General features: G+C 42.4%; 1 protein-coding gene across 1 annotated transcript in view; it reads left to right on the top strand.

Annotated features, from left to right (window-relative positions):
* Positions 1–1,486: 1,486 nt before the first annotated feature.
* Positions 1,487–27,524, top strand: part of LOC134542739 (E3 ubiquitin-protein ligase TRIM45) — a 116,924-nt gene continuing 90,886 nt past the window's right edge. The window contains exons 1-4 of the mRNA XM_063387236.1: positions 1,487–1,577; positions 17,478–17,620; positions 18,165–18,278; positions 24,595–24,791. Coding sequence (XP_063243306.1) covers positions 1,528–1,577; positions 17,478–17,620; positions 18,165–18,278; positions 24,595–24,791 — 504 coding nt within the window. The 5' untranslated portion in view covers positions 1,487–1,527. The remainder of the gene's footprint in view (positions 1,578–17,477; positions 17,621–18,164; positions 18,279–24,594; positions 24,792–27,524) is intronic.

The following is a 27,524-nucleotide window of genomic DNA, read 5'->3' as shown; positions in this document are numbered from 1 at the left end:
AACATTATGTAGTTAGGCATTAGATTCCAAGATGGTGGAAAATTCTAGAAAACAAAATGTCGGAATTCAAAATGGCAGAAAGTTCTGTAAAACAAAATGGTGGATCCAATATAGCCACCGGGGTCAAGGTCAAAGGTTAAATGTCAAGGTCAAGGATATACAATCCACAGACTGAACCCCAATAATCAATACACAGCCTGAAGCCTGGCACAGGAAATACATTTCTATACTACTAAGGTTGTTTAGTTATTAGGTACTAATTTTCATTTTGACAGGAACCGATCGAATCTATCAGTATATCAATGAGTAATTTTTACATGATTTTTGGAATTATTCTCGAATTTCTAGCTAAATACTTAATGAATTTCAAGATGGCTGACAATATGGTGGATGGTAAGGTATTAAATTCTACTGCGCTCTAGCAGGTAAAAATTAAACTAAAAAGGCGGCAAACACTCTAGTAGATGAAGACAACATTGCGGATCCAAGATGGCCACTATGTCATCTATTTTGGTATTGGGATGTTAGTCTGCCAGTGGTCTTTACGGAGGAAGGATCCGTTGGCTTTTTTTGCCCTCACTAGGTTTGAACAGAGGACTCCGTGCTGTAAGAGTGTCTTTAAATTTAAATTGTATTAAAAGCGTATTTAAATAATGTGTATTATTTAGAATTGTTCTAATTTTATAGGTTATTAATTATTAATTATAGATTTTCAAGATGGCGGTCAAATGAAAATTCCAACTGTGATGTCATATTTCAAAATGGCAGAACATTTTTTATTTGAATTGTATTATATAATTTTTTTATAAATTGTTATGTTTCGCAGATTTTTTGGATAATAATTACAGATTTTTAAGAATGTGGCCATAACGAAAATTGCAACGGTAACATCATTATTCAAAATGGCAGAAACCAAGATGGCAGCCTGTGTCAAGGTCAAAGGTCAAGGTCACCCAAGATGGCTATTGTAATGTCACACTCTAAGATGTCGTCCGACAATCGCAATTCTGGACCAGCTCCTGCCGCCGGACCAGCTAAGCTATACTACTAATATCTAGAAGAAAATATTAAATACATGAAAAATTAGATTATAAATTTATGGTTAAACAATACCGAAATTAGAATGAGATATTTCCTCATGTTTAGTTAAGATGTGGCGCATGTTTTTTTCGAAGGATTGTGGAATTTATAATTAATTTTTAACTGGTGCTAATTATAAAAAATCCATTTTTATATCAAATACTATACATTTTAATTCATTCAACCGAAATTCTTCAAAAATAAGTTCTAAAAATCAAATCAATAAGAAAATATAAATATAAATAATACATTAAAAAATACACTAACAAGGAACTGACTCCCAAAAGAATATTAAAGGTATAATTATAAATTATTTTAAATACATATATAGGTAAATTAAAAATAATAAAATTGTGTTTTTTCAGTGTTTGACTGGACGGTGACGACATGTACACGGTCAGCTGCTCTTCAAGGAAAGGACAGTTATGGCAGTCATGTGCATCCAAGATGCGCTCTACTGGAACAATGCCCCAGCCGGCCGCTAGGACTACTGGCAAGTAAGTATCGTTGCATCTTGCATGGAACACATTTCTGCACTAGAAATGACTGGAGGACAGCTAGTACATGGTATTCCTGCATGACCACTCACTAATAATCTGGCAGTATATCTGTGCAGCACTAGTAATAATCTGACGGTATATCTGTGCAGCACTAGTAATAATCTGACGGTATATCTGTGCAGCACTAGTAATAATCTGACCATAGGCGTGCGCAGGACTTCAGTAGTCGTGGTGCCAGATTACACAACAGCCCTGTCATTCACGGACCCCGAGCCTAAAGCGGGGGGTCCGGGGGTCCTCCCCCGGAAAAATTGGGATTTGAAAGCGCAAAATGGTGCTATTTAAGGTGTTGCCGAACAAAAACATTAAATACACAGATGTAAAAATTTTAACATTTGTTATGACAAATTATGGCTTTGAACGTTATAATCACCAGGAAAACTACTTAACTATTTACAGTTTTAAGCTTTGTTGAGCCATAAAGTAAATTGCACAAATTGTTTGCACGGAATTCATGCTGGTGGCTTTGAAAAACCGTACTTAAATGTTTTCTGAAGATGCCAAATAAATGCTAGAAAAAAACATTCTCAAATGTTAAGTTTTAAAATCAACAAATCAAGGGAGTTTTTGTAACATACCTTAAATATGTAAAATATTAAAATAATAAAAACACACTGACGCCGTCGTCGGTGCTCCCTCTGAGAGCACAGGCCGTTATGTGTCCTCAACACCTGATCAGTGCCGCGCCTCGAACGCGCCCGTGCGTGCAACGTAGTGCAGTGCCCCGAACGGCGTGACGTCAGTCACGGCCCCCTACGTATGCAAAGCGCCCGGCCGGGTGTGGCATAGTGATGGGTCGTTCGTGAACGATTCGTTCAAAAAGAACTAATCTTTGAGAGAACGAAATCTTGCGATTCGTTCGCGATGTAAAGAACCGGCTCTTTGAGAGCCGGTACCTTGAAAGATTCGGAAGAACGAAAACGCGGAGAGAACGAGAGAACGAGAGAACGAGATGAGAGAACCGGCTACGCGCCCGGTCTGATTCGTTCGTGAAATGATTCATGACGTCAGGAGTCTGAAGAATTAGTAATCACAGCGTACGCATGTTCATAAGAGCAAACGATAACTGATCAAATAAAATAGGGTAACATGAAAAGTATATATACCTGAAAATGTCAACTGTTAAGTAGTGGTTTAAAATTGCGTTTTCACATTACATACACAAATTTGGAAGAAAAACAAGAAAAAAAACTAAAAAAAAACATGAATTAAAAATAACAGGGAAAGTAACTACAAATGTTCACACTTACCATTTAGGTGTTAATTAATGTACTTCATTTTTCTCTCTTCATACTGAATCGCAGTAGTAGTATTCAATTTTTGTCTTTTTTTCTCTAAATGTGTTGGTCTACATGTAAACACTTTACTGTCACTAGAGTGTAAATAGCCTGTATATTAATATTTGTAACTTAAAAAGTAATACAATATAAATAATCTTGTTTCATATACGCAACTGTGATTCACTGGCTACGAAAAGCAATGTTCAAGTACTAGCTATAATAGTGCGATTACAAATTAAAGTTAAGAAAGATCACTTTCGTAACATTCTTAGATTTAATGCTCCCGTATTATATAGAATCACTGCATGAAGCATTTGCAGCGATCAACAGTCAATAATTTTATAACAGTCAGTATACAACTAGACGTTTGAAATTTCATTTACCCATGCAGAGTAGATAAAGATAACCACCCACGCGATCCAGCCTCCTCTCGTTATCGGGTCACGCGATAACGAGGGGAGGCTGGAAGCAAACACGTAGCCAATACTCTAAAGGATGAACGAGTTACGACACCTGATAAAAGAGCCAGATCCTATACACAGAAAAGAACGAAATGACTGAGATGAACGAATCGTTCTGAACGAATCTTTCACGGAACTGATCCGAAAGTACCGGATCGGTCAAAAGAACCGTTCTGCCCATCACTAGTGTGGCACTGCGCAACTAAATAATTTGTTCATGCATTTGATAAAACAAACAAAAACTAATACTTGTAAAATAACTAATAATTAATGTTAATTCAATAAACATTTTGTAAACTGGGATCATTCACAAAACTGGCCGAAATCATCTTCCCGCGCTCCGCAGTTTCCCGCGGAATTTCCCCCCTCCCTGGTCCCGGTGGCCAGGGAGGTTAGGCAGTCGCCATCCAGCACTCGCCCGGGCCGGCAGCCCACGCACGGGGAGCTCTCAACTTTCGCGCCAACTTCACCAGTCACTGCAATAGGTAATTATAGTCAAACCGTTTAACTCAGCTCCCCGGTCGGCCCGAATCGGCCGTTCGAGATTTCGTACGGTCCTTCAATATAATGTGCAGCCCGATACCGGGCTTTTCGTGTGCTACGTAATTACTTAGGTGACCCCCCGTGGCACCTGCGCCTCACGCTAGTGAAATCCCACCTCGGGAATTAGTTCATCACCCACGCGGGGCGGCACTGCGCCAAACGCGAACTTAAGTTTTAAGACGAGTCATTAACTGGGACGTGCCACGGTCGCGGGTGCGATATCCTGCCGGATTCCGCCGCGTCCGTACCCAGCATAACGTGGCCCCAGCCACCACGCGGAGTAGCCGCCATTGTATAACCACCTGTGTGGGACACCCGGACCTGGTCCGAACCCGGGACTAACCACAGTGACTGTAGTGTAGTGTTTTGTATTCAGTGATTTTGTATGACCAGTCGTCCACGTATTTCACGTTGCGTTCCGCAGACTTTCACGTAGGTAGGAACACACTTACCGCTCACCCGAGCATCCAACTCGCAACCCGCCGGGAACAACCCCTATTAACGTACTAGCCACCGGGTTACCGTGTGGCCGTAACAAGTCCGCCAATAGAGGGTGGCGTGCGTGGAGCTTAGGTCGACGATGAAGCGGCCAGTAACGTGAGCGTGCCAAGTGTAAAGTGTGCGACGGGATAAACCAGTTAAAAGTACGTGTGTGTTTTTTACTAATACGGCGTCCTGGGAGGCCATAACAGCCCGGGGAGCCCTTTGCCGACGCGTCCCTGCCTGCAGCCACGAGGCCAGGAACCCCGCCCTTGAGATCAAAATTAATCAAAACATTTCTAATTCACGTAAAATTCAAATCAGGCAGCGGGGACGGCGTCAACACAAATAAGAGTGGGAAAAAGTTTTAACTTTTGGAATACAATAAAAATGTTTTGTCGGCGACTGCATATAAGTCATCGAGTAAGCCTATCATTTTAACTAACTAAACTCTCTCTCTTTTTTTAAATAAACCCTGGCGGACGGCGGCTATTATTCCGTGCGCCTGCCGAGTGGAGTGAACAGTGGACACCGAGCGCGCATTCTATGTAATTCGAGGAGAACTATGAGAAGTATTTACATTTCAGATGTTTTGTAGCCGCGGCCCGCGTGTACAACACAAGTAATTGCAACTGGCTTGTTTTCGTGTGTATAGTTGGTTAGATTGATAATTGATATACTGATAGTGTTATGAGCACATATCTGTAACTCGACACGATTGAAAAACATATTTTTTTTGGAAATAATACGGATTTTTGTAAGTATGTATTATTTCTGCTTGTAAAAAACAAAATAACGTGAACCCTAATGGTGGTGCCAAGGCACCTGTGGCACCTACCGTGCGCACGCCTATGAGACGGTATATCTGTGCAGCACTAGTAATAATCTGAAGGTATATCTGTGCAGCACTAGTAATAATCTGACGGTATATCTGTGCAACACTAGTAATAATCTGACGGTATATCTATGCAGAACTAGTAATAATTTGACGGTATATCTGTGCGGTACTAGTAATAATCAGATGGTATATCTGTGCAGCACTAGTAATAATCAGACGGTATATCTGTGCAGCACTAGTAATAATCTGACAGTATATCTATGCAGAACTAGTAATAATCTGACGGTATATCTGTGCGGTACTAGTAATAATCAGACGGTATATCTGTGCAGCACTAGTAATAATCTGACAGTATATCTATGCAGAACTAGTAATAATCTGACGGTATATCTGTTCAGAACTAGTAATAATCTGACGGTATATCTGTGCAACACTAGTAACACTGCAACAATGTCGCCCTCAGCCCTGGACACTGGGCCTACTGAAGGCGACAAGCTTCCCCCCCCCCCCCCCCACAACCGGGCAATTTCAAAATGCACATCATAAAAGGAACTTTGTGTCAAAAGCACTAACTTCATGTAAAACGCAACCCATGCTAAAGGGGACAAGTACATTAATACAATTAAATTACACAGCACTGTAAAACCAAAACAGGATAGTGTCCTGAAGTAGTAGCATTAATTAATTTAACTACCATAATAAAAATAAAATGTTTTAACATAATTTTTGTAAATTTCCATAAACCACAAATGCAAAATGAGAAATTATAATCATATTGACTTTCGTGTGACCATAAATTTAAAATAAAAATAAATTCAAATAAAAATACATTAAAAACTATGTACAAATAAATTATTCCAAAGGCTGCATGCATGATTTTGCTTATGGGATAGTACCGCACGTAATTTTCGTTTTTGTCATTTACCAAATAGTAGCCCAAAAATACACTCGCTTAAAACTATTTAAAAAAATAACTTTGACAAAAATATATTCCTGCTTGCTTTATACTAAACGAGGCTAACACATTTATTGTTAAAAATAATGACTAAAAATGATCTACAATCTTAAATACCGTAATTAGAAAAAATATTACAATAAATAATAACATTAAATTGGCCGCTAAGAAAAGTTCTTAGTCAGGGATATCTTCGCCGCATACTCAAGTTGAAAGTCAAACGCGGGGGTGATGTCAGCAACTGTACACTGGGTCTCTAAACTGTGTAATTATACGTCGCTAGTTTTTGTAATATATTCTCAGCACTAACCCTGCGTGAAAATAAAATTATACTCTGCAACAGTATTTTAAATATTAATCGAAGCAAAATCCTTCGTGACTAGTTGTTTCACACATATTGGCACCATTCAAAAACTACGTCACCCAAATATATTTGCAAATGGCCACTCACTTTATTTCTGCAGGCCATCCAAACCTGATTATGACTAGCTTAGTCGCATAATGCCCAGGTGTGTCTTCTTATAACGTCACACCTTAATACACACACGCGCAACGGCGTGCTGACGAAACAGTAACGATAATAGTTGCTTCTTTTTTTCCATCGCACACACACTCACATGGATTATACGCACCCGGTGTTACCTTCAACACTTGTAAAACCATATTTGCTAAAACATAAAATTCCGTGGCGTTGTAAACTAGGGGCGAGATGCACCGTCTCGTTGCCAACGCGGAACTACTCTCAGGCCATCAGCTGGGATTGGGAAGCCTTCGTTTCACAGACGAGAGAGCCAAACGCCCGATCGTGCATCTTCGGTTTTTTTTGTTCATTGTAAATAAATATGGCGGTGTTGATGAAACGAAAGACCATAAACGAGGCAACAGTATTTATTTGTAATTGTTTTTAGAGGAAAATACATAATTGAAGAAACGTACTTCGTGGATTTGTAACTTTTTCATATGTACCGTATAAAATCTAGGACGTCTTTGTCTTCCACAAATATTCTCGGGACGCCCCATATTCCGTAAATGTTTATTTTGGACAACTCATGATAACTAATGGTCAATTAGGTTAGGTTAGCTACATTATAAATACTTTAAAACATTGTGGACGGTTGATTTGGTTAGGATAGCTACATTAAAGATACTGTTACGATTTACCGCGGGTTCGTAAAGGATAGCCCAACTAAAGATTTTTATCACACACACAGTTTTATTTATTTCCACTACTTATGTCACTTACAATTAATCTTCTAATATGGCAAATAATTAACTACACTTAAAGAAATGTATATTCCCCAGTCACTCGTTTTCACACTCCACACGCCTCGCTGGGCCGCACCTCTGGCGCAACTCTCACCGCAGCACCCCTCGTAGTCCTTCGTCGCAGGACTCCGTCGCCGCACCCCGCCGCCGCCACACTTCCCCTTCGCCGAGATCCCACTCGACGCCTCACTCGGAACTTCGCCGCGCCCGCGACACTATCGCCCGGAACTGAACTCTTCGCCCTGGAACCTTCGTCCAGGGACTTCGCCACTCTATCGCCCGGAAACTCCACCGCGGGAAAACTCCCGACTTCACTCTGAACTCTCTGCTCAGACTGACTCGAAGGTCGGCCCCACCTCCTTATATAGCCCTTGGGTTCCTGTCCAGAACAATCGGGCATGTCTCCGAGATATCGCGCGACCTTCGCCGTCGAAATGCCCAGAAACGCGTCGTGAGTCCCGTCGAAGGACGCGGCGGCTGCTCAAAGAACGCCGATAAACGCAACAAGCATCGGGTTCCCACAAAACGCTCCGATAAACATGTCTGAGTCCTTTTATGCCGCAGTGCGGCCTCATTTAAGTAACTCGATCTGAGGCAGGTGCGTGCTGCGAAGGTCAGGATGTCGCGAGATAGTATGACACGAGATACCAGGGAGAGGATGCGGGGGAGAGGGGGCGCAGACAGGCCGAACGAGCGCGGCGACGCCAAGCACTGCAGCCAAGCGCGATCTTAACATTGCCCCCTCCTTAAACCTGTTCGTCCCGAACAGGTAATTCATTTCTTCCCGCATATCCCTTCAATCGGTCTAGATGCACCACTTTCATTCGTCCTCTGGATACGGTACACCACATCATTTAACCGTTTCAATACCTCATACGTGCCTTCCAATGCTGTCTGAAGCTTAGGACACCTGCCCTTCCTTCGCTGAGGGTTATACAGCCACACTAAATCGCCTTCGTGATATCCTGCCGAGTTAGCCTTCATGTCGTACCTTGTCTTCATTCGGTTTGTCGCTATTCGGAGGTTCCTACGAGCTTTGTCATGTATAAATGTCATTCGTTCCTCCAAGCGATTGACATAGTTGGTGGTGCTGGTCGACTCTTGGTGAGGATAACCGAACTTGATGTCACAGGGTAGCCTCAACTCCTGTCCAAATACAATACTTGCAGGAGTCTGCCCAGTCGAGTCATGAATGGCAGCCCTATAAGCCATCAGGAATAACTGAATATGTTGATCCCAATCTTGCTGATGTTCGGCCACGACCTTGGCAAGGTGTTCCTCTAGAGTTCGGTTGAACCTTTCCACCATGCCATCCGACTGAGGATGTAGGGCTGTAGTCCTGGTTTTATTTATGCCTAGTAACCGGCACACCTCCTGAAACACTGTGGACTCGAAGTTGCGGCCTTGGTCTGAGTGAAGCTCCCTTGGTACCCCAAATCTACAAATGAAGTTGTTGACTAGTGTATCTGCAATGGTGGTAGCCTCCTGGTTGGGAAGTGCATAAGCCTTTGGCCACTTACTGAAGTAATCCATCACTACCAGAATATACCGGTTACCATCTTTAGTCTTGGGGAATGGCCCAGCGATGTCTATTGCTATCCTTTCAAATGGAGCTCCCACATCATAGGCTTGCATTTTTCCGCGACTACAATATTGTGGTCTTTTCCTAGCCGAGCATGTTTCGCATTTTCTACACCATGCCTCCACGTCCTGGCGACATTTCAACCAATAGTAGCGTAGGTGGGTCTTACCCAGAGTTTTGTTAACTCCTAGGTGTCCGCCAGAAGTACCATCGTGGATTTCTTTCAAAACCTCTGCTACTAGACTCTTTGGAAGTAATAGTTGCATCTTAACTACTTTTCCATTTGGACTTTCCCATGCCCTCATCAGCAGCCCATCCACAAGCCTTAAAGAATCCCATTGTCCCCAAAAAGCCTTCACTTCCTTTCGGTCACTAGATACCTCCTGCCATGATGGACATCCAGTACCCTTTTCCATCCAGCTTATAATGGGTCCCAGGTCAGGGTCTTGATGGTGAGCTGATTTCAAGCTGGCATTGTCCCATTTGTCTTCAACGTTTGTTATAGTAGTTCGCCGAATATCTTCGATTCCCTCATTTTTCTCTGCTCTTTTGCAGTGGTTGCAGTCTACCTTGCAAGGCCTTCGAGAAAGAGCATCGGCATTGCTATGAATTCGGCCCTTCCTGTGTTCAATCCTACAATCATATTGCTGTATCTGTTCAATCCACCTAGCAAGTTGTCCCTCTGGATTCTTGAACTGTAACAGCCACTTAAGTGCAGCATGGTCAGTTCTTAAAAGGAATCTCCTCCCATACAGATATTTGTGGAAATGTCGGAAGGACTTTACTACAGCCAGAAGTTCTCTTCTTGTGACACAATAGTTACTTTCACGCTTAGACAAAACTTGACTGTAGTATGCTATGACTCTTTCATTCCCATCCTGGACTTGAGAAAGTACAGCTCCCAACCCCCTTCCACTTGCATCTGTGTCAAGTATATAGTCTCCATGTTGACGGGGATAGGCGAGAATAGGGCTTGTACACAGGGCTTTCTTGAGGTCTTGAAAGGCAGTATCGAATGTTGGCGTCCACAGAAATTGCCTCCTTTCCTCGGTCAGCTCATGCAGAGGCTTTGCAATGGCTGCGAACCCATGTACAAACCTCCTATAATAGGTACAGAGACCCAAGAAGCTCCTTACATCATGCTTGTTTTCAGGCCGTGGCCACTCCTTTACAGACCGGATCTTCTCAGGGTCTGTTCGGACCCCATCCTGTGATACAATATGTCCGAGGAATGTTACCTCATGTTGAAACAAGAATCACTTCTTGGGACTTAATTTGAGCTGTGCATGGTGAAGCCTGTCGAATACATCCTGGAGGTTCTTTAAATGCTCCTTTACAGTATTTCCCACCACAATAATGTCGTCCAGGTACACTAGACATGTTTTTCAAGTCAAGCCATGCAGCACAAGTTCCATCAATCTCTCAAAGGTTGCGGGTGCATTACATAATCCGAATGGTAACACAGTAAACTGAAACAGCCCACTTCCTGTTGAGAAAGCAGTCTTCTCTTTATCCTCGGGGTGCAGCTCCACTTGCCAGTAACCACTCTTTAGGTCCAGCGTAGAGAACCATCTGGTGCCAGAGAGTGTGTCAAGTGTGTCATCGATACGTGGGAGGGGGTAGCTGTCCTTTTTAGTGACATCATTCAGCTTCTAGTAATCCACATAGAACCTCAGTTGGCCATCCTTCTTTGCTACCAGAACGACTGGGGAAGCCCAAGGACTTGCAGAAGGCTCTATGACACCACCCTCCATCATACTTGCAATCATCTTCTCTGCCTCTTCCTGTTTCGCTAGAGGAAGTCGCCGTGGTGCTTGTCGGATTGGTTCGGCATCGTCAGTGTTAATGCGATGATACACGATGCTGGTTCTTCCAAGGTCAGTGTCCCCTAAGGAAAAAACATCTTGATTTCTCAACAGGAAATAAGTAAATTCTTCCATCTCTTCACTTGTCAGATTATCTTGGCTTCGCTCCAATAACTGTTCTAAATTAGGATTAAGTCTCTGCTCGGTATGTATGCTAGGTGAAGAAGACTCACACAGGCCTACCCAAGAGACTGGTTCACAGCTAGCTATTGGGTCCTCCTGTTTCATAACCCTCGTTCGCGAATCAAGGTTGGCTACCCTGACTGGTACAACCTCGCCGACCTTAGCAATGCTTTGAGCAATCAGGAGCTTCTCCAATCCTAAAGTCATATCCGGCTCAATCAGGTAGCTCATGTTGCCCCTAGGGTCTCCCATTATTCTAGCAGCTACAATCTGCTCATGGTTTGCTGGAATTGACACAGATTCACTAACTACTACTTGCATTACAGGAACTTCCAATTGATCAGGGGTAAACAAAGCCACCTCTTCCCCTTTTATACGCAGTACCTGTCCCTCCACGTCAATAACAAATCCATACTGATTCATTATGTCCACTCCTAGAATTACTTCATCAGTGATATCGGCAACAAGAAACGTCTGTGGTAATGTCCAAGTCCCAATCCTTACTTCCAATTCCAACCATCCATGCACTGGTGCAGTGTCCCCAGTGGCTGTTTTAAGCCTGTAGGGAATGGGTGTTCTCTTCAGTTTGTCCCTACTCACAAGGTCTGAGTGGATGATAGACACTGATGCCCCTGTGTCAACAGTGAGTAAAAACTGTCTACCATTGATCCATCCTTTAAGTAACAAACTGTCCTGACCTCTGCGAAGTAAGGATACTGGGAAAACCCTAGGGGCTACCATTTCCCGTAGAGCTGGCGTGCGCCCCCTCACACCAGCTACTGCCCGTTTCCCTGTTCTTCTCGCTTGTATTCTTTCTGTGATGTCTTCTTGCGTGTCGGGCATTCCCACTGGATGTGTCCTAATTCTTGGCAGACAAAGCACTGTGGGTGTCCTACTCTTCGGGCCTGGGTACCCGGAGTATCATTTAGCAACTTCTTCAATGCCCTGATGATATCTCCTTCATTAGTGTTGTTTTTTGGCATTTCCTTCAATATATGGCTCCAGTCCAGTTCTCCTTGTCCTAATGCTGGTGTTTCTTGAAGCACTTCGTGCTGCTTCAATTTCCAAGGCATGGACCAAGGAATCGCAACTCTTCTTGTGCCGGGCCAAACAAAGAGTCTGCTGTACTTCTGCATCTCTGAGCCCATCTATAAATGCACTGGTTGCCAGCTGTTGTCGAAATTCTGTTGGTGCATCTGGATAAGCGAGATACACAAGACGCTCAATGTCAGCCTCGAATTCCTGGAATGTTTCTGAGGGCCGCTACTGAGGTGTCTTCAGGGCTGTTCTGTATACCTCGCCCATGTGTCGGTCGCCATACCTTAGCTCGAGAGCTTCCACCAGTACCGCATAGTTCTTCTGCTCTGGTACTGGTATGGTCTGAAGCAGCTCGAGGGGAGGTCCTCGCAGGGCCAGGACAAGTGCTGTAGCCTTCTCCTCCTCGCCCCAGCCATTTACCTCAGAAGCTGCCTCAAACTGTCTTCTGTAGACAGCCCACGAGGTTTGGCCATCGAAGGTGGGTGGCTTGAACTTTGAATGGCCGTTGACAGCACACTCTAGCTTGATGTCCCCCGAGGAACTCCTCTTGTTCGAAGCAGCTGTAGCCTCCTTAATCAGTCGGTTACAGCTGCTACTCGCTGTTCGGTGGTCTGCTCGAGCTGAGCTAATTGTTGGGCCACTAGTTCTTCATGTTCGCCTAAATTCTGCTTCAGACATTGCACCTCGCCTTCAAATTGGGTGCTGGTTTCGTCAATCTTCTTCTTCATTTCTTCTTGAGCAGCTATTATTTCTTCTTGTCCCCTCTTCATCTTTTCTTGAGCTACCACCAGTTCAGCACGCATATCCTCCTGACCCCTCTTCATTATATCGATTTCATTCTTCATGGCATACTTCATCTCTTCTTGGCAGTTCCTCATTTCATTCTTCATTTCTTCCTGGCTGCTATCAATTTTAACCTTCATTTCTTCCTGGCCCTTCTTCATTTCTTCTTGGCCCTTCTCCATTTTATTATTAAGTTCGGCCAAGAAAGCCACTATGTTTTCCAACTTGTCAGCAGCCATCTTTCTTGTCAACATACACTATTAGTCTTCCACTGTCACTATAGTTCTATCACTACACTATTTATCACCTACGTGCTTAACTACCTACAATTCCTAATACTTACTTTATTCTAGAAAAAGGTAATTCTATTATTATTTTAATTTTAAATTTCTTAAAACCTAATCTTAAATCTAATAAATAGGGCTATCCCACTTCTGACACCAAAACGGGATACGGTTTATAACTAGAGTTGTGTTAGTTCTGCATTTTTGCATATCTGGACACACTTGTATAAGGTTAAGTCGTCTGTGTTTAACAGTTTGGTTTTAATTTCCCTTTCGTGCAGACCACCAATAATTCGGTCTTTTATCAGGCTGTCCCTCATTTCCCCAATGTCACAATTCCGGCTTAGTTCTTCTGGTCTGTTACATACATATCAATATTTTCCCCTTCCTTCTGGTCTCTGTTGAAAAATACATGCCGTTCCACACTGACATTGGTTCGCGGAACACAATAGTTCTCAAAAGCACTTAAGACTTTGACTGGGTCATTTTTTTCTCCCTCGGTCAGTTGAAATGTATTGTAAAGCTCCAAACCTTCTTCACCCATTATTGTCAGTAAAATCGCCGTTTGCACCTCCACCATTTGCTTCGTGGACCCCGACGCTAGCATATACAATTCATACTGCTGCTTGATCCTCCGAAAGTTTTCCGCTGCATTTTCCGTAAATTTCAATGGATTAGGCATTTTCAAATAATTTATTGTAATGTTGACTGCATTGCACGGCATGCTGCTCTGCAATACCTTATCGTTACCGCGTGGTGTCTATTTGCCGTTCGTGACACGTTGACTCTTCTCCGACTGCGCCATGTTATGTTTACAATTGTACTTCCATTTTATAGTATTTAAAAAGAGACCTCATATTTTTTTCACTGCTTTATTTAGATTACACTGTATATTTGATACAATGATATAAAACACACTTCCTTGTTGGCTTCCATCTTTTTCACTGTCCTTTCTTGCCAACCTTAGCTACACAACTTCCTCCTGGCGATCCATGTATTTATCTACTATTACAGTGCTAACACCACTGCTTGTACAATCATTACATGCTATATGTAATAAATGTGTTTAAGAATTATATAAACCTATAATTTCTGATTTGATTTGTGTTAAGAGGATGAAGAATTCTTCATGTGATGAGCAAAATACATAGTTTAAGTTAAAATGCCTCGCTGTAGCCAACTGCTCAGTATTGCCATAAACGTGCAGTGGGAAGAACTCGGCGCCAAACAGAAGTACAGACACTTCACTCTCTCGACGATCAGTCACATGCTGTAATGCTCTGAGCATTTCCTTTTTTTCATTATGCTATTTATCCTACTGGCTCTAAAAACATTTTACTTGAGAAATAGGCGTTTCATAAATAAAAATTAGTTTTTTAACAGCAAGTATCACAGCTTTGATACATCTTCATAGCATGATAAATGGAATGTAATAAGAAAACGAAATTAATTAAACATATATTTTGGAAGCTCGGACATTTAAAGTTTTGTCACTTGTATTTCTGCAGATGACACAGACCATGAACACATTAAAATTGTAGCACAATCAGAATACTTGGTTTATAAAAGTTTTTCTTTTACCCACTTCAGTAACTTTATTAACTGAATTTCAATGAATTTAAATGTATTTAAAAATTATTATATGTGGTACAAATGTGTGGGATTTAAGTTTTACACATATTAATTATTTATATCGACGAATATTTTTTAACTTAATTTATATATATTTGCAAAACAAGTATACAACCTGTGCCGCCAATAGTGATTTTAGGCACAGTTTTAAATTTGAATTTTTAACTATCATTTTAGCAGGAAATTTATAAATAAAATTTAAACTTGTTCAGCCCACTGTAACCTTCCACGTAATTTTTGTTCAGATTGTTCCTCGAGTCGTTCCCAGCGCCATATCTGAGACTTTGCTGATCTTTGCGAGGCTAGCTTTTTGGTATCGTATTTTTCCCGCCCCAGTGCAAGACAGGTGATTGAAATTCACTCCGCCTGTCGTGACTAGGACTGCTTGTGGCTGCAGCTTCACAGGGCACCTCATTTCTCAAATCTCGCCTGAGGCGAGCACTTCCAGTCAGACCCTGGTGTCAGTTTCCTTAACCCCTAGTCATGTCTCCAGGCTCAGTAGAGCACATTTCCCACTACCCCTGCAACTTTCCCTCCCCCTTCCCTCTTCCACGAATCACTGCCCAGAGCATTGACCGGTGCTTAACCCCGGCCAGCGACGGCCTATCTCAAGGTCTGGACACGAGTGTTAGAATGTACCGCCTCTGACCTCTAGCGGCGGAGTTATCAACTACTCCGGGTCTTGGCCAAACACATCCTACCCCCTAGCAACTCACGCAACCAACATTCTCCTGTCCTTCTCTTCCGAGCCACCAGAGCACTCCACCAGTCTCCTCCATAAGCCCCATTGTTTTGAAATAGTTTCATGCAATATGTAAGAGCCGACTTCTTCTATTTCGGCCACTCCCCAGTAGATCGCGTTGCGATTGAGCACTAACACCAACGTCGAGATATCGAAGCAAGTATTTCTCGATTCCCCCCCCCCCCCCAACCATCGGACATCTTCGAAATTTTTCGGCCCCATAGACGAAGTATCCCCCTTCTTCTTCCAAGGCGAAGCACTGATTTAATTAAGCATCACAGGTGCCATGCAAGGGACTTATCAGCGCGGTTTCTCACTGAGAGCATAGTTTCTCGGCCAGCCCTTAGCACTATTCAACTGCGCTACTACTATTAAAAGGGTTAGTCGCCTCATCTAGGGATGCCTTCCCCAACCCTTTAGAAAACTAGCAGTCAGACTGTGCTGTAGTGGAAAGAATTTTATCATTTGCTAAACGTTTTGTTAAATTTAAATTATGAGTGCTTCTGTGTCCACCGCGCCAGTTTCGGTCCGGGTTTCATGCGCACTTCGGCGAGACTACTTCTGAGTCCCAGCTACAACACCCGGTTTTGGTGAGTTTTCGACACCCATTCTCTTCCCCGACCATTTACTTTTTTGTGTGCATTTATGCCTATTTAATGACTGGCTGTGAGGCAGGTCTAATCGTTTTGATTTGGCTTCTTCACAGACAGGGTCCAAGACACAGAGCAGAGATTGCGGTTTTCCCTGGTCTTCGGTACCCGACGGCTACTAAGACGCCACCTGGTAGCCCGGTTCCATCATAAAGTATCACTCCCGACTATACTACCTCCAAATTCTCCGCGACACCCACAGCAGGCCAGTTCGCCACGGGATGCCAGCAGTTTATGAAATATGTACTAGCTAATGTTGTTAATGATTATGTTAATGATTATAATCCTATAATCCTAATTAGACTTACTAACTGTAAGCAACACAGGAAAGGGTGAATATGTAAATTTGCTATTTGTTTAATATTTATAATGGATTTGTATTTTATACTATTGTTCTAAATGTTTACTTTATGGCCCATATTATAAAATTTTCCCTTATTAAGGTGAACCCACATCAAATAATTTAATTTTATCAATGTATTAACCCTATTATAAATTTTAAGTAATTAACTTATTTATCAAACCAACTGGTGATTATAAAAATGATGTTTGTTTTCTCTTGTTACAATTAACTTTGAAAGAAAAATAAATAGAAGCACAGCTGTAGACGAATCTGCATTATTTTTTAATTTATTAATTTGAAGCTAACGATCCACTGTCCCCAAAGTGTTTTCAGGAAGACATTGACTTTTTGTTGTTGTTGGGCCTTTAGTGTCACATCTGAGGTTTAAAGTGTGGTTGTTTGTATCTGTTCCAAAGCCCGCCACTTCCAAAGGAAATTTTTATTCTCTTAAATATAATAATGTAACAAACTGACGCAAAGGCGATAAAAAAACCTGCGGGAATACATAGCTACCTGAACCACACCAAAATTAAAGATAATTTTTTTTCTCACATGGATAATTATATTTTAAATACTACCAAACATTCTAAAATATTAAAACAATTTGAGAATATAGCATATTTATATAGATACTTATCCCACTAGAACCACACCGAATTTAGTAAATGGTTTTAAGTGACATAGTTTAGAATAATTGCGTACTTTAAGGCTATTTAGAAAGTTGAAATTATTTTAAATATTGAATGAAAGGAAAATATTTTAGGCAATGCATACTAACTTGTTCTGGGGATGAAAAAAAAACACGTTGCTGGTTGAAGCTTCCATTTTTATGGTGCATTCGTATGATGTTTGTTCTTTCCATTTTTGTGGCATGTAAAAAATAGAGCAGGAATGGAAAACAAACCAGACCAACGAATTAAACTAACCTAAAGCCAGTGTTGAATGTGAAATGGCATATACCGTGTGTTTCAGTGAGGACCAACACCAGACACAGTTCTCCTGCCCGAGGTGTGCACGCAGGTTCGTGGAGCCACGTGTGCTGCCCTGCCTGCACACGCTCTGCACTCCGTGCCTCCACCGCCTGGCCGGTGCCAGCCCGCCCCACATCGACACAAGTTAGTACTCTGAGCTCTACCCACACTCTGCACACGCTCTGCCCGCCGTGCCTCCACCGCCTGGCCGGTGCCAGCCCGCCCCACATCGACACAAGTTAGTACTCTGAGCTCTACCCACACTCTGCACACGCTCTGCACTCCGTGCCTCCACCGCCTGGCCGGTGCCAGCCCGCCCCACATCGACACAAGTTAGTACTCTGAGCTCTACCCACACTCTGCACACGCTCTGCCCGCCGTGCCTCCACCGCCTGGCCGGTGCCAGCCCGCCCCACATCGACACAAGTTAGTACTCTGAGCTCTACCCACACTCTGCACACGCTCTGCCCGCCGTGCCTCCACCGCCTGGCCGGTGCCAGCCCGCCCCACATCGACACAAGTTAGTACTCTGAGCTCTACCCACACTCTGCACACGCTCTGCCCGCCGTGCCTCCACCGCCTGGCCGGTGCCAGCCCGCCCCACATCGACACAAGTTAGTACTCTGAGCTCTACCCACACTCTGCACACGCTCTGCCCGCCGTGCCTCCACCGCCTGGCCGGTGCCAGCCCGCCCCACATCGACACAAGTTAGTACTCTGAGCTCTACCCACACTCTGCACACGCTCTGCACTCCGTGCCTCCACCGCCTGGCCGGTGCCAGCCCGCCCCACATCGACACAAGTTAGTACTCTGAGCTCTACCCACACTCTGCACACATTCTGCATGCATTGCCATGCAACATCGGTGGCTGCTAGTTGGATGCTGGAGATGTGCTCATCCCGAAGGCGTGAGAAGTATACGGTGGTGGTCTTCTGTGTATTAACACTGATGCCCATGGAGTTGAAGAATCGTTGAAGAACACCATATGGTGTTCGTAATGTGTTACATAGATCTCCGGTAGCACTGTGGGCAATGATCGCGGTGTCATCGGCATAGATTGCAAGTTTCACGCGGCGAGGTACCGGTATGTGACGAAGAAACAAGGCTATTATTAAAGGGCTCAGGATGGAGCCTTGTGGGACTCCATTCTCTATTGGGAAGCGCTCGGAGAGGGAAGCATCCACACAAACCCTGACTGTCCATTGAGTAAGAAAGGACTGGATCAGTCGCAGAAGGGTGCATGGAATTCCTGCTGACATGAGCACTGCCAGCAATTTGACATGGTGGATAGAATCGAAGGCATGGTGCAGATCCAAAAGGAGAAGCCCACTTCTCAGTTTTCTGGAGAATCCTTCATGAACTACCCTGGTGACTCTTGCCAGTGCATGCGTGGTAGAGTGAAGTGGCTGAAAGCCAAATTGTAAATGTGGAAGAAATTGGCTTTTTATTCACGACATGTAGGAGGCACTGGATAATGATATGTTCCGCAAGTTTGCCCATGCAAGAGAGCAGAAAAATGGGACGATAGTATGTGGGGTCGTCTGGTGGTTTCTTGGGCTTCAGAATCGGCACCACTACGGCTGGTCTCCAGATGGTAGAAACATTTCCAAACTGAATCATAGCATTGAGTAAACATGAGCAGTACACCAGTGATTTACTGGGTAAGTGCCATAACAGTGCATTTGGAATTGCATTATCCTCTGGCATGGTACTTTTTCTAAGTTGTGATAAGTGGTAGCTCAGCTCACCTGGTGTAACTAGCCACACATATGATATGTCGGGCCAAGGCGGGAGAGCCATGTCGGCGATAGTCGTGGGAGCGTCTGCAGCATCTTCTGCGTCTGACAAATCAAGTGTCCTGGCAAGGATGTCTGCCCTTTCTTCTGCTATCTGTATACCCATCCTCCATCGCGCATGGATGGAATTATTCTGGGTTTGGACTACATGCGACAAACGAACACCCAAATTTGTCGCTAACAATGGGCAAGGGAGGCTGGTCAGAGCTCAGCTTTTAGGACCTGCCAATGCTGAAACAATTTGCGGCTCCTTCCTCTTAGTAGTGTGTAGCTCTGGTGCTGCAGGGAGATGTGCGTTCATTGCCAAAGGCCGCAGACGCGATCCATTAAGGCGATCGCCATTCGCTGGTAGATAGGAAGAGTTTTTGTGGTGTTTGTGTCTTGAATGTACGGAATCGAGGATTTGGCCACCTCTTGGATGACCGTCGTAAACTCGGAGTTGTGATGGTCTAGTTTATTGGTAGAATGGAGAGGAAAATTCGACTTGGTAGTGAGTAGAGATGTGTTGTTCGAACAGTGTCCAGTTTTCCTTTGTGAAGTCGAATTTTGGAGGTGAGTTTGTGGTATTCTCAGAGAAACGGAGCAGTCCAGTGACAGGATATAGTTCTGAAGAAACTACAATGACGATGTCGACATCTTGGATTATCACTGGAAGCAAAGTAAGGATAAAGTAAATTATTGTAGGCTCCCTATTGAAAGCAGTGGAGAAGTAAGTGAGGTAGTCAGGCATGTGCATCACAAATGGTGTTTTTTGGAGGTAATGGAAGAGTTTCAATTCACAGTGGGAGTTGGAAGTGCAATGCCACGAACAGTGAGCAGCATTGAAATCACAGGAAAGGATGAGGTGATTGTCGAAGATCTTCATAACTTCAAAGTCCGCAGTTGGGAACATATTCCCAGGAGGTATATATAATTCCACGATGGGCACTGGCTGCCTGTCGTCGGATATTGTTATCGTTGTTCCTTCCACAACATTAAGCTGAGGCAATTGATGGTGATGATATTAAAACAGGTTATCGGATGAGGAGTGCGACGCCCTCTCCTTGTCTGTCACGATCTCTTCTGACACAAGCATAGCCAGGAACGCGAAATGTTTCCATCCGTACGAGCCAAGTTTCGGTGATTCTAACAACATTGACGTTTAAACTATGAGATGAATTGGAGTAGATCCTCAGTTTTGCTATGAACAGAGTGCATGTTCCATGAGACAAGTTTAATTCTGCTGCCCACTGAACATTACATAGAGTGTGGTGAAGAGAACTTCAATTTTCTCGGCCGTTGATTGGGCGTGGCAAAGCCATGTGAAGGTATGCTTTACTAGTGGTTAGAAAACTTAAAAAGTTGCAAAGATTATTTTCATCTCCTTCATGAGGGTTAGAACATCACCAAATGTTGATTGGGTTGTGTGTCCTGTTTGTGTATTTTATGTCCATTGCGTGTCCAGTTTGTGTATTGCATGTCATGTGTGTAATGTTGTTTTTTTCTTTTGTTTATTGTGTATAATTTCGTTAAATGTGCGTAGTCTACTCTGTAGTCAGGTCATTATTGGCTTCGTGATTCGCAGATGCCTGGTCTATACGCCTGACATTTAACAAGACCTGTTTAAAATGTTCGCAGAGTATTGACATTAAATACCTATCTCTTTGTTCGTAGATGTTTGGCCTATGTGGATGACGTTGTACTTGACCTGTTTAAATTGATTGCAGAGTATCGAAACATTAGACCTCTTGGATACAGATTAAGTATATGTGTGTGACCGCCAAATGATCATGCCTGACCAACCTGCTAGATGTGTCTGTCCAACTCATATGACGTGCCCAGCCACAGACTTGATATGCCTGGCCAACGACTGGATGTACTTGGCAGACAATTCTTTGCTCCTAGATAAGAACTGGATGTGCCTCGTCACTGATTACGTGCCCGGATACTGAATATACATGCCTGGCTACCAACTAGATGAGTGGATGTGCATTCCTGGCCCCTGATTAGATATGCCTTGCTACCGACTGTGCATACCTTGCCACCAAATTGACGTGTTAGCGTATAAATCGAGAAATTCTAGTAAGTTTTTGTTTGTACTTGTAGAATTTTTGTTATACTTTTTTATTGATAATTGTTTTTTTTCTTGAACCTGTAACTTCAAGGTTAAATTAAAATAAATATTTTTTTTTTAATTTTAATTATATTTTTGCATCAAGCAAGGATCGAACAAACAAAAGGAATCGATCTAATCAATCAGTAAATTAACGGCTTATTTTTTGAGGATTTTTAGTTTCTTTCTCCAATTGCTAGTTTGATAATTATGGATTTCTAATATGGCGGCCAAGGTGGCATCGGCAGCTATCTGACGGTTGTTGGATGTGATATTAGAGCCTCTTTTAGGTTTTCATCATGTTTCACTAAATAAGTGGTTAATAAATGAATATGTTTGCATTTATCAAGAATTAACCAAGGACAGGAATTGATCAATCATTTGGAGGCTGATAGATGACATGGTATGCCATTTTAGTATTTTTTGTCATATTTTATCAAATAATTTTTTTATATATTAATATTTTGCACTGAGCCAGGATTGAACCGAGTACATAAATCGTTCGAATCAGTCAGTAAATTAATAAGTGAATGTTTTGATGAATTTTAGAATTTTTTTTGGAATCCTTAGCTAATTAATAACATATTTTTAAAATGGTGGAAAAACTAAATGGTGGACGTGGTGTTATCCAATTTTTCAGTCGAGGTCCCAATCATATGCACCGAGAGACGAACACATCCGAATATAGCCGAATACTCACAATTGGCAATCCAACAAGCCATCGATCCATAGTCCCATTAGAAGTGCATTGTGCCAGAAGCCCCAATTTACACTACTCAACAATTCTACACTTTGGCATTATTGTACAGTTATTAGAATAATTCACTTGTTGAGAGTTTGCCTACTGAATGAAAGTTTCAAGCTGAATTAGGTATATGGTTTTTCGTTCCAGCCAATGGTGTTTGATTTAAGTGTTTGCTATCAAATTATTTCCTGTTTGACATTTATTTTTTTTATTTTAACTTACAATTTGCGCTAAATCCTTCTCTAAGATCAATAATATTAAATTATGTATACGTTTAGCAGGAAGTAATTTTTTGAATAGACTCTCTTTTTAATTCTTAATGCTTGGATACTTTAAAAAATACATTAACCATGTTTTTACATGATAATATTTTACATGTTATTTAAATAAATGTTTACACAATATCTGTTTAAAATTTAAGATACTTTAAAAACTTCTGTATTTTATTATTATTTTTTCCTTAAAATCTTTGCACTGAACTATGAGTGTTATGACATTTGCACCTAGAAAGTATTTAGTGCAATCTATAAATAAAATTATATTAAGATAATAATAATTTACCTTTAATGACTGGAATTAAAACAAAGGGGGACAGGCAAACAAAACTTAGTACCTCAGAGGTGACACTAAAGGCCAAACAAAGAAAAGATAATGCCTTACAGTAAACAGTGCGTGGAGACTGTGGATCTGTAACTTTATATTAATAAATAAAGAATGCCGTTTCATCTATAGGCGTGCTTCGATTTATTTTACTTCATATGTCTGAACTATTACAACAAGAAGATAACAATGAGATAAGTTAATGAAAGATTAAATTTATTATAGGGCCGGCCCGAAAATAATTACACAAATGCATTGGAGACATAATTAAAAATAGAACAATATGTTAACATACAGAATTTGCGCACTAGCGATCTTGTTTATACATAAGTAATATTAAAATTTGGCAGTATTTAGATTTCGCATTTTTGCTTGAATTGATGACATCCTAATCATTGCGGAAATCTCCTGCTGTTGGTGTTTCGGAACAAAAAGGGTCCTGAGTCGTCTTGGAGAATTTGGAAGGCGTAAGTCCGTAGCCGGCTGATTTGGAGAGGTTATTTCTTATGATGCCAGGAAGACCATTCGGCAGCAATCTCAGCTCTGGTTCTTGGACCCTGTCTGCGAACAAGCCGAATCCAAAAGAATTTGCCCTAGTCCACAGACAGTCGTAAATAGGCACAAGTGTCCGCAAAAAAAGGAATTATCGGGGAAGGGAATGGGTACCGACAACTCACCAAAACATGGTGTTGCTCCTTGAAATCAGGAGGTGTCACGCCGAGGTGCCCACGAAACTCGATCCGAAACTAGCACAGTGGATGTGGAAGCACTCATAGTTAAAAAATTAACAAACAATAAACTATAACACTGACTGTTTACAAAAAAGTAACTTAAAATGATATTTGGGAAAACATCCCTTGATGAGGCGACTACATCTTAGTTGAAGTAGTGAAGCCGAATCTAGCTGAGGGCTGGCCTAGAACGATGCAGTCAGTCGGAAGTCACACCAAGAAATCCCCGGTGTCGCTTAATTAAATTCGGCACTTCGCTTTGAAAGAAAGAGGGGATACTTCGGCTTCAGGGTTGCAAATTTCCGAAGATGCCTGAGGGAGGGATTGATAAATTCAGGCTTCGATAGCTCGGCGCTGCAGTTGGCGCCTGATCGCAGCGCTACCTACTGTTGAGTGGCAGAAACAGAGACGAAGTCGACTCGCACATCTCGAACAAGACTACTTCAAAAGCAAGGGGCTTATGGAGGAGACTGGTGGAGCACTCTGGTGGCTCAGGAGAGAAAAACAGGGGAATGTTTGTTGCATGGGTCGCTAGAGGGCAGGTGTGTTGATCAAAAAACTCGAACACCCAGGGAAGTAGTTGACAACTCCGCCACTAGAGGTCAGAGGCAGAACCTTCGAACACCACTGTCCAGACCTGGAGACAGGCCGTCATTAGCCGTAACTAAGCACCAGTCAATGCTCTGGGCGGTGATTCGTGGAATAGTGGGAGAGGGGGTGCTGACCCTCGAGAAATGTCTTACCCAGAGCACCTATACGTGCTCGAGAGCCCTGGAACATTAGATTGGGGTATGACTGTAAGTGCTCACCTCAGGCGAGCTCAGAGAAACGGGTTTCTCTGAGAAGCTGCAGCTACAAGTGGTCCTGGTCAAGAAAGCATGGGTGAATTTTAGTCGCCGGTCATGCACTGAGGCGGGGAAAAGATGAGGCCAGATGCTGGTCTCGGAAAAAATCGGCGAAATCTCAGATACTACGCTGGGAACGACTTCAGGAGCTAGACGAACACAAATTAAGTGGGAGGTTACAGTGAGCGAAACAAGTTTTAATTCAATATATAAAATTACTATTAAAATGATAGTTAAATATTTAAAATTTATAAATCGTACCGAAAATCACTATTGGCGGCACAGTGTGTATGTGTGACTTGTGACAGCCAGCCAGTCTGAGGTGTGTGGGGCAGGCGGCTCGGGCAGCCGGGACGGGCCCACAGTGCTGTGCCCCACGTGCGGGGCGGAGCACCAGTGGCCGGCCGCAGGCGTGGCAGCGCTGCCACGCAACTACTCCCTGCAGCGCCGCATGGTCGCCAGCTCCGCCCGGCAGCTGTGCGGTCTCTGCTCCTCCAACAGCCCCGTGAGTGACTGCTATTCACACTGCCACTGCCCGCTCTGCTCCAAAACTGGCTGTTCCTTAGTACAATGTCTACCTAGTGACCGCCTGTGATCTACCCATTATTTGATGACTGGACTTGTTTTCTTTAATCACTGGACCTTTCTTCTGTAAACTACATCGTGTTTATCAGCACCAACATGCAGTGTCAACATACACGAGAGCACTGTGCAGGCATATTGTTTATACATTTCTTATGTCACTATAACTGCCACCACTTTGCCTTTATATTCCAAAATGATCCATGTTTATAAGCAAAAACCTTGCACTCACAACATGCAAAGGCAACATTTATAGTAGCCCTGTTTTGCATAGTATCCATGAATGCTCTAAAACACTGTAATTAAAATCACTGCACTTTACTATATCAAAATTAATAGTTTACTATTAGAATGAATTTTGCCCACACTTCATTGATAATTTATATACAAAGCAGCCCTGTGTGTGATTTACTTATGGTTTGTTGCCACTAACCTCACTACCTACAGCCCTATTACCAGGAAAGCCAACCAGACAAAAACATCTGCAATTTTCAGGTAACTATTTAACTTATGCTCTGATCCTATTGCAACTGTCATAAATTTAATTTGAACTTAAATCCTCATTGTGCTCATTTTCACTCACTGGTGCTGCAAAGTAAATAAAACCAACAGCCATGTTAGTGACTATTTTTCTCCATTTTCTAAAGCATTAAAATGTGCCATTATTTCACATTTTCATGCCAAACTGCATCATGCTAGATTAGCACCAACTACACTAACATAACATGAAATTTCAAAAATTTCCAGAATTTCCATGAGCCCTGTGAGTGACTTTATTCTTTCCAAGATACGATGCCAGTAGTAGGGGCTGGCCAGTCTGCGGGCCTACCTACATGAGGGGGGACAAGGTAGTGATCATTGTTTATAAAATAGCAACAAGTGATTCCTCCAGATCCACAGGTTGTTGGGTCACATGCCTCGGAGGTGTAACCAGTGGTAGTTGTTCTTTAATTACCATGTGGCCAGGAAGGCACTAGGCGGAGATGCACCTCCTGGTGACACCATGATTTGTGGCGGCCAAGAAGATAGATAGAAGATAGATGTCACTGCTGTCAAGCACTGGTGTAGAGTAAAACTCTGTAGCGGCGAGGGCATCGCAAACCCGGGGTCGTAAATCCACAGGCAGAGACACTAGCCGCCAGACCAGATGGTCAGTTGTTAACTGAACATATAAATAAGGGATGTATATTATTACTAGTTGCTGTGCCAAATTCAGATACAGAGTATGCCACATTTCAAAAGATGCCTTCAAGTTTGTCATCTGCTATTGGTTTTAAATTTTAGATGACACCATATTTATTTTAGTACTGTTTGCTGGCACCTAGTTTTTGCTGGCACCTAGTTTAAACTCAAAAATATGCCAACTTTTTTTAGTTTTATTTTCGGCTGCTGTTACCATGTTTAAATTCAGAAGGTGCCACTTTGAAATTTTAAAAGATGCTAACAAGCATTTCGTCTGCTAGGGAGCACTATTTTTAAACTCAGAGACCACCATCTTTTTATAGCACTAGTTGCTGATACTAAATTCAAACTCCAGAGAATGCCAATTTTAAATTTAAAAACCAATACTGACAACCATGTTGTTACTAGTGATTTTAAATACCAAAGGGCGCCATTTATTTAGTACTAGTTTGTGCTTATGGTATCCCAGCCATATTAGTACAACATAGTGTAGATACTCTTATAAAGTTTCAATTTGCTATGTATAAGCTACCACCATAACAAAGCTACCCTTTAGGCATACAATCATCATTAAATTAATAGCTCTTTAGTATACTTATAAGCATTTTTGTTATAGTATCAACTGAAATACATAGTTTTTTTCAGTCAGTGATAGTTATTTCTTTTCCAATGTTCCTTTTGTGCTGCCAATTAGCAATTTTGGCACAGTTGTCAATTCAAATTTTTAAATTATTATTTTAGCAGTAATATTAAACAAAATGTAAACTTATTCTGCCCACTATACACACCCACTTAATCTTTGTCAGTCTAGTTCCCCATGTCGTTACCAGTGCCGCATCTGAAACTTTGCAGATATAGCACCTTGCCTCATTTTTCCCCATGCCCCGCGCCTGAATCCTTTTCGCAACTCGACAGCATCCTGGCCTGCCCACTGTTACCCTTCCGCAGACTACTTCTTGTGAAGTTGTATGTCTTCCCCCCTTGGCCCTAATACTTCCATGTTTGACCTGCCTCGACCTCTCGCACTACTTTCGGCTCCCTGCGCACTGATACACAAAGTATCCCGCGTCCCTCGGCTACTGCCATGATGCTACAGAGGGAATCCTTGCTCGTCTGAGTTCTGTTGTACAAGTGTGAGTGCCGGATGTGAATCAAGATGTAGTCATTCAGGATGGGATAAGTTCCCAAATTTTATTTCTTTTTATTATGTAGTTATTTTGCTGGCATTTTTTTTAAATCAAGTATGTAAAACCACACTTCTAAACTTGAACACTGACATGATCCAACTTCTCGTTATGTCTTGACATGTTTTCTACCCACATAATTAGTAAGTGGAACTTCAAGATTCATAACGTCTTTATCGACCATTTTTGTAACGTAATGACTTGCGTCATTTTTTTGTGCCTTATATATTTGAAGTTAATATGCTGGATTATTTTTGTTGTGCAGTGGGTTCGCGAATATTACGAGTTTC

The sequence above is a fragment of the Bacillus rossius genome, assembly GCF_032445375.1.
Source record: "Bacillus rossius redtenbacheri isolate Brsri chromosome 9 unlocalized genomic scaffold, Brsri_v3 Brsri_v3_scf9_1, whole genome shotgun sequence".
Lineage (NCBI taxonomy): Eukaryota > Metazoa > Arthropoda > Insecta > Phasmatodea > Bacillidae > Bacillus > Bacillus rossius.
Note: the sequence above shows the minus strand (reverse complement) of the source record. Positions and strands in the feature narration are given on the sequence as shown.